Genomic DNA, 9,738 nt, shown 5'->3' with positions numbered 1-9,738 from the left:
GATCCATTTTTGGTTTGTATGATCAATAATTCCACTTCGTCTCTTGCTTCAAGAACCATACAAGTCACAGATATCAAAATACATAGAAATCAGCACATTATTGTTCAACATTCTCATCTGATTCATGCATCACATTTCCTGAGAAACCAAAGTCCTACAACTGTTCATAGAGCTGCCAAGACAAGCGTGGACTAACCAGCACTTCCAATGGATTCTCCCTCTCCACAGCAACACAATCTTCATTCAGCTCCACCAGTGCAGAAAAATCAAAACCCTGAACCAATCTAGCAAGTGTAAAGCTTGTAAGTTCCATGGCAAACGTGATTCCAGGGCACGATCTCCTCCCATAACCAAACGGGATGAACTCAAACTGCTGCCCCCTGACTTCCATTGCACGTGCATGGCCAGTCATCAAGAACCTCTCAGGCAGGAACCTGTCAGGCTCCGGCCAAAATCCAGGGTCCCTGTGCAGTTTCCACAGGTTAACAAACAGCTGCGTGCCCCTGGGAATGAGGTAGCCGGCAACACGGCATTCGTGGGCCGCCTCATGCGGTAGGGACAGGGGCAGGGGCGGATACAAGCGCAGAGTTTCTTTGATGGTGGCCTGGAGATAGAGCAAGTTGTTGAGGTCAGATTCTTGTACCCATCTTTGCTTGCCTACATTGGTCTCTATCTCTGCTTGGGCACGTTGCATGACTTGTCTGTGGTTTGTTAGTACTGAGAAGAGCCTTATCAGGTGTACGGATGTTGTGTCGAAGATGCCGAGGATGATGTTCTGCATGGATGATTAACTTATAGTGAGGCAGGGAGAACGAATAGATCTAAAAGTTGAAGGGTTTGCATGTAAATTAGATGCAATTCAAGATTTTTGCACCATTCGAAAATTAAAGGCTGCTCTCTCGCATAAGTCAAAACTAATTTATAATACTAATATATTAAATATATATATTTCTTTAGAGATTATGAAATTTATCTTTCTCAATATGATAAAATAATATCATTAGCGATTACCTAATTATTTACAAATTTATACGTTATGTTTTAGTTTTCAAGAACTAGAAATCTCCCAATTTTTTTTTTATAATAGAATATATTCCGAAATATCCTTTGTTTATATATAGTGAAAACACTAAATATTTTACTAATTCTATATTATTATTTTAGTTTATAATAGTATTAAATTCATGTGACATGTAAAAAATAAATGTAGTATACTCTTATTTTTCCCATGTATATAAATATATATCTCAAGTTACACATATAATAAAATAAAACTACTACGAATATTCTACTTGTAATATAATTTTCTAAGAAACACACTCAAAAGAAGGCAGGCTGCATGATGGTCATTTTCATTCCTATGTATAGCCACTTATTCATTTTTATCCCTAATGTTTATATATTTTTACAAATTTGGTTCTACCGTCAAATTAAGGACTAAATCTATAAAAAAAAAATATTATAAATATTAGGGATCAAAATCATGATGGAACCAAAAACGAATAATTGAGTATATATATGGACCGATAACATAATTTATCCTAACTTACCACCACAAAGGTTTTGATTATTGCTCGCCATGTAGGTGCATCAATCAAGAACTCGTCATTAACAATGGAAAACACTTCATCCATCAAGTCTTGCTCCTCTCCCTCTTCCCCTTTCATCACTCTTCTCTTCATACATTCGTCGATCCACTCCTCTATAATGCCATCAAGATCTTTCGATGCCCGTTTTATGCCCTTTATGTGCCCTTGAAGATCCATCCATCTCAACAATGGAATTGGAATCACATCAGAAACCACAAACTGCCCTGATAAGCATGCAACTTCTCTTATAATGCTTCTAAGCCTTTCTACTTCCCTTGTTTCAGCAGCATCTTCGTATCTTTTTCCAACAATCATCTTCACAACTATGTTAGAAGTCATCTCTTCAATCCAATGGCTGATCACCACTTTGGATGGCCTCACTCTTCTTGTTTCATAGTACAACTTTTTTATGGTTGTGATTGTCTCAGACTCACGAAGTTTCTTGATTGACTTGAGCGTTGAGGATGAGAAGAGTTCCAAGGAAATAAGGTTTCTCATTTCGCGACAACATGGAGTATTGTTGAAGCCAAACTGCTTGTGTGCATAGACAAGATGCTCTCCAGCACTGGATTTCGGCCTATTGGCGAAGCACTTGTCGTTGGTTGTGAAGCATTCCATGATAGCTTCTAGGCTACTCACGACCACTGCACGTTGCATGCCTAGACGTAGAGTGAAAACAGGGCCATATTTATCAGCAAGAGTGCCTAGAGTATAAGCTATGTGGTTCTGGCCACTTAGAAGATGAAGGTGGCCTATAATAGGCCAGGCCCCTCTTGGTTGTGGAGGATAAGAGCCATAATCAACATTCTTAGATATGCGAGTACTTTTCCTCCATAGATTGTAGAGCAGGGCCAAGGACAGCAGACCAGAAACTATTGCTCCCACATGCACTAAAATCAAATCCATTCTGTAGAGAAAAGAAGAGATCCAAGAAGATGATTCTGGTCCAAAACCAAGCAAAATATGAAGAAGTTTTCTTGACAAGTTTCAAGATTTATGTTGGATCCGGGACTGAGTATTGTAAACAAATCGAGACAAGCCAAACAAAGCCTAAACAAGAAATATATTTAAATTTGATTTGAAAATGGTCGTCTTATCTTACCTGTCATTCTCTACCTACGTTTCAATCAGTTTGTTTGGATTTGGAACCACTGCAGCTGTATAAATGCAGAGTATGAGTTTTGGGCAAAGGTGGTGTTAAGGGGAAATTGACTGGATGACCTAGGAATAGAAAATGACCATTAAATGCAGAACAGTAAATTTATATTTAGAGGTAAAAAATAAGGAATGGTCACTGTCCAAGTAATTTCACCCCATTTCTTCTCACAAAATCAATGGCTATATGGACTGTGTTTTTGGACTTTATTGTGAATTCCGGCCATTTTAAGTCTGCTTTTCTGTCGGTTGAATTGTGATAGAAAGTATGTATGCATTTTAATAAAACTCAAGTAGACTTGAGTTGAAACCAGACATTAGATATGCCAATGAAAACAGAAAGCAAGTGAAGAAGTGGATTAGGGATTACAAAATTCATCACAATTCACGTGGGAGAAAGAAAGTGGAACCTATGAAAAGAAAGGTTTCATCTACAGCAAAAATATGTTTATTATGAATTAATTACAAGAAATCATCGGTGGTTCCTCGTCAACATATGTAGTGTTACATGTGAGAGCTGATTCTTCGATGTTCGCTGTAAAAGGTCACACTTCTGCAGGATTGTGTTTGCTTTCCTTGGAAGACATTTTCATCGAAGATTCAGATCGATGAGCCAAATATACTTGGATCTTTTTCTGCTTCGCCTGCATGTATGAATTTTGTATTAGTTAAGGAACACAAACAAATTAAAGATGATTGCACAGATGCATTTCTGAATTCGACCATATTGAAAGCAGATGAATGACTATTCTTTTTTCTTTTAATGGTATCTTTTTTACATTATATAAGTTAAACAAGCAAACCAGTACTCAGTAACCACACAATTAAAATTGATGGGAACGCAACATGTGTGAGGGGAGGTGTGGAGAAATTTTCTTGCATTTGTGTTGATAGAATTGACAAAATAGAAGAGAAACAATTGTGTGTATGTGTGAAGTTACTGAAGTTATAATTTCGGAGTAGAAATGGCAATGAACTTGAAACAACTACAGGCAAATTGAAAGTTCTCGACGTTAAAGCAAGGAAGCTTTGACTTACAAAAAAGATGCAAGTATTTATGCGTGTAGACCAGTTCTCTGGATGCAGTGCTTTTGGTTCCAAGGGAGATTAAGGGGTAGAAACTCTTCACCTTGCTTTGCCTGCTTCAGTAATTAAAAGAAAAATTATCAATATTTTCTGCTGAATTTAAATTATAGGGAGTTGCGCTCAACAAAATCTGAGCATGTTCTTGATGGCCTATCCAAAACTTGATCACCAAAGGGCCTAATATAATTTGACAAAGAAAGAGCTTAGCCAGATTTAAATCAAGATTGAGATTGGCTGCAATACTACAACATACCACGTAGTCAATCGTACTTGTATCAAATAATGAAGCATGGGCATATCCACTTGATTCTTTGCACAGGAAGCAGTGAGCTCCTTGGATCAATAACAAGGATAGCAAATCCAACTTCTATACAGAACAAGAACCATCAAGGATTAGATGGAAGAAATAATCAATTAGAAGTACTTCTGGAAAATGCGGTTGTTGCCAGTCATCATGAATTTCATCCAGTAATCACCATTAAGGATTTACTTTTTACAAAACCAAGAGAGTGAAATCATCATGAAAGCATACCCCCTTTAACATGATATGAAAGTGGCAATATCTAAGAAGATTAAGCGCACACATTAACACACTATACCTCTGAAAGAAAAGCTATGGAAGCGTGGCTGCCAATTTTGTGCAGGCTCCAGTTGCTTTATGAAGCAGTGAAAGAAACAGTAGCAAATCTTGTTTCCTTAATCAGTTAAAATTAAACCTGACACACAACTTCAGATACTGCTCGCATAGACTGGTCACTGCCAATCTCCAAATCCCCCGGTTGATATTGGATGATCAAGTCGTTTAAACTCAAGGATGATGGCACCCATCCAAAGCTCACCATAACATCAAAAACCTTATCTAGTTCTTCTTCTTTGTATCCTATTCTCTTCAAACCGTAGGCCAAGGTACCACATGTGGTAACACTCGGTTTATACCCTTGCTCTCTTATTTTATCAAGTGATGCCAATACCCCTGAAATATCTCCATTTCCACACCATGCCCCTATCAGTATTTCACTAACCTTTCCTTTCAATACACCCTTGCCCAAAAGTTCATTCCAGACTGTAAATGCTTTTTCCAAATTTCCGTCTTCATAGAATGCATCAAGCATCAGTCTATATGCTACTTCATCAGGCTCGATACCCTTTTTTACTAAGTCCTCAAATAGGGAAAACATCTTGGATCTATCCCCTACTTTGCTATAACCATGCAAAAGGGAAGTGTAAGTCACAATTGTGGGTACTATATTTCTCCTTTGCATCTCCATAAGAAGTTGCTCTGCTTCCTTCATGTCCCCCATCTTGCTATAGTGATTGATTATAATAGTGAAGGTTACGTGATTAGGCAATATTTGCTTATCAACCATGTCTTCAACCAGCTCAAGTGCTTTAGTCAATATTCCTGACTTGCAAAACCCATCAATCAATGTGTTGAATGTAAGTATAGATGCAACACCCCTCTCAACCATTTCTTGGAATAGGGATAAAGCTTTCTCCATGTCTCCTTTCTTGCAGCATCCGTTGACAAGAGCATTGTAGACGAAACCGTCAGGTGAAACCCCACTCGATGACATTTCTTGCAACAAACGAAATGCTTCATCCAGATTTGCTGACTTGCAGTACCCATCGATCATTGCGGTAAATGTAATCTTATTTGGTATCAACCCTCTGCCAGATAGTCCAGTAAACAGTTCCTTAGCTCTCTCTATGTCACCTGATCTTAACAATCCAGCAATCAAGGCATTATAAGTGACAATGTTAGGATTTATACCCTTCTGATGCATTTCATTATGAAGCCTGAAAGCCTCTAGCATATCACCTTGCTTACAGAAACCAGATATTAATGAAGTATAAGTGTAAACATCAGGTACCAACCCCTTTTCACAGAGGTTGGAGAAAATTCTCATTGCTTCTTGCAATTTCCCATTCTTGGAAAGGCCAATTATGAGTACACTGTAAACATGCACATCTGGGAGTAGACACTGTTGTAGCATGCGACTGAAAATAGAAAAGGCCTGTGTTATGTTCCCCATTTTGCAGAGTCCGTCAATCATTGATGTATAATTATAAAGATCAGGAGCTATACCTTGATCAAGCATCTCCATGAAATAACTTTCTGCAGTCTCTATCTTACCCATCTCAATATATCCAGAAATCAAGGCCCCAAAGGTGTAGGCATTTGGCATCAATCCCCTCTCCCGCATTCCAATGAAACAAGTTCTTGCCTCTTCCATCCTCTTTGCCTTTCTAAGACCAATAATTACAGAATTATAGCAGAAAACATCAGGTACGGTGCCTTTCTGCCACATAACGTCCAAAATTCTCATTGCCTCTTCATACTTACCTTCATTGACATAACCTTTTATAATTGTCGTGTAGATCACAGCACTGGGTTTGATACCTCCTGCAATCATATTCTCCACTAAAAGATTGGCTTGTTCTAGATCGCCTGAGCGACTTAACTCATTAATTATAGCACCAAAGGTGTATGCCGAAGGTGCTAAGTTTCTTTCGTTCATCCAAACCAGAACTTCAGAAACCTTATCCAGACTACGCTCTCGACTATACCCTTCAATCAAATAATTGTATGTCTGGGTTTGTGGATTTATTCCCATTTTAGTCATCTCATGTATTAGACTTACTGCCTTCTCCATGTCACCAGCTTTGCAAAGACCATGTATGATAGCATTATATGTCACCAGATTCAATTTAATTCCACGTGCAACCATTGCATCCTTCACTTGAAAGGCCTTATCCACAGCTCCCTCTTTCATGAACCCATTTATCAAGGCAGTATAAGCAATATGATCAGGGTTTAAGCCTCTTTCACACATTTCCTCCAAAATCAACTTCGCCTCAGAAGATCTCTTGTGCTGGCAAAACCCATCTATAATTATGGTATAAGTATAATTATCAGGAGCGAGACCCTTCTCAGCCATTGTCATCTTCAGTTGCAAGGCCTCATCAAAGGCTCCACTCCCACACAACCCTCTGATGATGACATTATAAGCAATCAAGTTTGGATCACACCCGTTCTCTTCCATCTCAAAAAGAACCCTCTTGGCCTCCCTTGCATTGCCAACTTTGCAATAAGCTGTAATCACACTAACATAAGTATAGACATCGAAATCAATCTTTCTTTCCAGAATTTCCCCATACACCTTCCAAAACAGATCCATGCTATTGCATTTCAACAAATCCTTCAACAAAGAATTACAACACAATAAACTGATCCTAAAGTCCCCACCTTTAACTCCCAAAAACACAGTCACAGCCTCACTCCACATAGCCTTTTTCCTATACACATCAATCAATAGCTCAAACACCACCGTCCTCGATCTAAACCTCGAACACCCATTATAAAGATTCAAAATTGAGTCCAAAACATCAGAAACCGAAACCCGGGCATCCACCATTTTCCCCAATACATTCACAGCAGGGGCATAAAGATTAGAACTGCACAAAACCAACGCAAGAATCGAATAAGAATGAAGATTCTGAGAAGTACCCAGATGCCGATTCGACCAGTTGAAGAAATCAACGAGGCGCCTGGGGTGAACAGAAAAATTGCTTCTCTGGAGCACTGAATGGACCACATCAGCGTTTAGTCTTTGTGGGATGTGCGATGATTCCAACAAAAATTGCCAGTTATTATGCTTCAAAATCTTGTCAATCTCCGCGGCTGTGGCTTCATTTTCCGCGGGGCTGCGAGAATATTGCTGGGATTTAACAGAGATACAAAGAAGCCTAGTTTTCTTGATTAAACCTTGTTGACATCTGATGAGAATAGAAGCTTTGGGTGAGAACACTTGCACCATTTTTGTGCTTTTCTTTCTCCGAAATTATGTGAAATTTTCCATGTAACAGTGTGTGAGTGCTAGAGGCTTGCAGCCATCTGCATCTCTGGTTTGTTTTCAAGAAATTGCAATTTGCAGCAGTGTGTTGGGACTCGGGAGATGAATACAAATCAATCGGGCCCGTTCTGAGTCCATTGGGCTGAAATTGAACATCAACCTTAAATGGCTTAACTTCAATCTTTCGAACCCAATCTACAAAGACTCTTATTAACCCAGGATTCAAACTGAGTCCGAAGGGTTGAACCCGTTAGACCCGTTTTGTAATTTTTAAAATATTGAAAAATAAATATACTTTTTTAATATGAAAAAATAAATATGATTTTAAAGAATATATCATTAAAATTTTTTAATTATGAGAATATTTTAGTTTTAAAATAAGAAACTAATTATTCGTAAAATTATATATGTAAGTTTTGATTTTTGAAATAATAAAAATTATAAATATATCTGTCGCTAATTAAAGACAAATATACTCTATAGTTTATTTATGTCGTACGATTAATAAAAAGAGTGGTGAAATGCCCATAATTCCATATTATAGTTTTTTATCTTTTTCATTATTGTTTAATTTTCAATCTTATTGAATAATTTCTATAATTATCAACTGCTCCACGTGCCCACAGAGTCTGAATGTCTGGTACGATATCAAAGTCTGGAGTCTCTTCAAGTGTTCTTTCATTGATTGATTTAATAAAATAAATCATTCAAGATAGTTTTAATTTTTTTATTTAATATATTATTAAATAATTTTTTCAACAGAGCTGAATCATCTAATATTATATTTTTAGGAAAAAAAAATAATTAATTTAAATCGATCAATGTAGACGACATGGGGTACATCTTATGAAAGTCATATCAAGACATTCCCAAATACAATTACGATCTTTTGATAAGTTTTGGATTCGTTTTATTAATTTGATCATTTTTAGTATTCACGTAAAATCATACAATATGTGAAATTTTGTAAATAGTTGCCCTCATACAGTAAGTACAACTTTTGCAACCCTAGCATATTCTACAATATTCACTATTCTACTCTTACGTTCTACCTAACTTAAGCATTATTAAAATATAATCGGGATGACAATTTATTTTGCAGGCTTCCTAGACAAGAGATTCGAGACGTATTGCGCTCTTTGTGGTTGGCAAATCATTATAGAGACTTTAACTCTAGATTTCGGTACCACAATAGACTTATTATTTTTTATAGAGAAATTACATCAACACTCCTCGAGGTTAAGCCTAATTACATAAAATTTACTGCCTTCTGTAAAATTATAGATGCACCCTCTAAAAGGGTGCTAGTCTAATATACCTAAGGGGGTATTTGTGTAAGAAGTTGTACTTATAATTAAAACTACAATATCAAATAACGTACTTATAAATATACAAAAATAATAATAAGATATATACTAGAAGAAATTTGATATTTCATTATGCCCAATTGCCATGGTATTAATAATAAATAGTCGTAGCAAATAGTCATTGACCACGGCCACGTAACGGTTGTTTGCTGTAATTTTTGCGACTGTAGCTAAAATATTTGTCATGGCTAAAAAATATGGTAAACACGAGCCATAACAAACATAGTTTTCATAGTGGATAATCTAAGTTTTTGCATCAAATTTTATTTAACTATGATTAATAATAAATATTTACTACGGGCTTATCCCATAGCCGATAAAATTGTAGTCAATAATAAAACTTTTTCAATTAATATTTAAATAATTAAATCTAACTTTAAGGAGTATCGATATAATTAATTTGTCTAAAGTTTATTTCTGCACAAATATAGAGAATGGGAATGAGTTTCATAAATTTGTGCAGTTTGTGAAGGCAAGAAATAGTAGGGGAGAAATGAAAGAAGCATCAATCACACATTATTCCAATGAACTCAAACTACTTGTTATGGACCATCAAACCATTTATCACCAATCCCTCTCTACCCTTTCACAAACCACTTTTCTTATTTTTGTTTTTCAATCCTACAAAACCTCGGCCATTTTCAGCCAAACACCCCCTTGTTGAGCTACTATAATTCTTGTGATTTC

General features: G+C 36.7%; 2 protein-coding genes across 5 annotated transcripts; both read right to left on the bottom strand.

Annotated features, from left to right (window-relative positions):
* Positions 1-85: 85 nt before the first annotated feature.
* LOC105158220 (vinorine hydroxylase-like) lies at positions 86-2,704 on the bottom strand. The gene is made up of 2 exons (XM_011074889.3): positions 1,551-2,704; positions 86-775 (listed from the first exon to the last, which is right to left on the bottom strand). The coding sequence occupies exons 1-2, from the start codon at positions 2,493-2,495 to the stop codon at positions 155-157; spliced, it is 1,566 nt and encodes a 521-aa protein (XP_011073191.1). The 5' UTR covers positions 2,496-2,704; the 3' UTR covers positions 86-154.
* Positions 2,705-3,068: 364 nt separating this feature from the next.
* LOC105158219 (Pentatricopeptide repeat (PPR) superfamily protein) lies at positions 3,069-7,769 on the bottom strand. 4 transcript variants are annotated; one of them, XM_011074888.3, is made up of 4 exons: positions 4,430-7,769; positions 4,084-4,197; positions 3,783-3,886; positions 3,069-3,388 (listed from the first exon to the last, which is right to left on the bottom strand). In XM_011074888.3, the coding sequence occupies exon 1, from the start codon at positions 7,646-7,648 to the stop codon at positions 4,541-4,543; it is 3,108 nt and encodes a 1,035-aa protein (XP_011073190.1). In that variant the 5' UTR covers positions 7,649-7,769; the 3' UTR covers positions 3,069-3,388; positions 3,783-3,886; positions 4,084-4,197; positions 4,430-4,540. The 4 variants fall into 4 exon arrangements, with proteins under 4 accessions (XP_011073190.1, XP_020548519.1, XP_020548520.1 ...); XM_020692860.2 differs by having other exon boundaries at positions 3,783-3,883; XM_020692861.2 differs by having other exon boundaries at positions 4,084-4,194.
* Between the last annotated feature and the right edge of the window lie 1,969 nt (positions 7,770-9,738).

This window comes from Sesamum indicum, linkage group LG3 (genome assembly GCF_026168435.1).
Source record: "Sesamum indicum cultivar Baizhima isolate 11 linkage group LG3, ASM2616843v1, whole genome shotgun sequence".
NCBI lineage: Eukaryota > Viridiplantae > Streptophyta > Magnoliopsida > Lamiales > Pedaliaceae > Sesamum > Sesamum indicum.
The sequence above is the reverse complement of the archived record's forward strand: the minus strand, read 5'-3'. Positions and strand labels throughout refer to the sequence as shown.

Excerpts from the sequence above, each read along its gene's own strand:
- LOC105158220 (XM_011074889.3), bottom strand. The coding sequence starts at position 2,495 with ATGGATTTGATTTTAGTGCATGTGGGAGCAATAGTTTCTGGTCTGCTG. Across the intron at positions 776-1,550 it reads TAATCAAAACCTTTGTGGTG|AACATCATCCTCGGCATCTT; the intron begins GTAAGTTAGGAT and ends TCATCCATGCAG.
- LOC105158219 (XM_011074888.3), bottom strand. The coding sequence starts at position 7,648 with ATGGTGCAAGTGTTCTCACCCAAAGCTTCTATTCTCATCAGATGTCAA.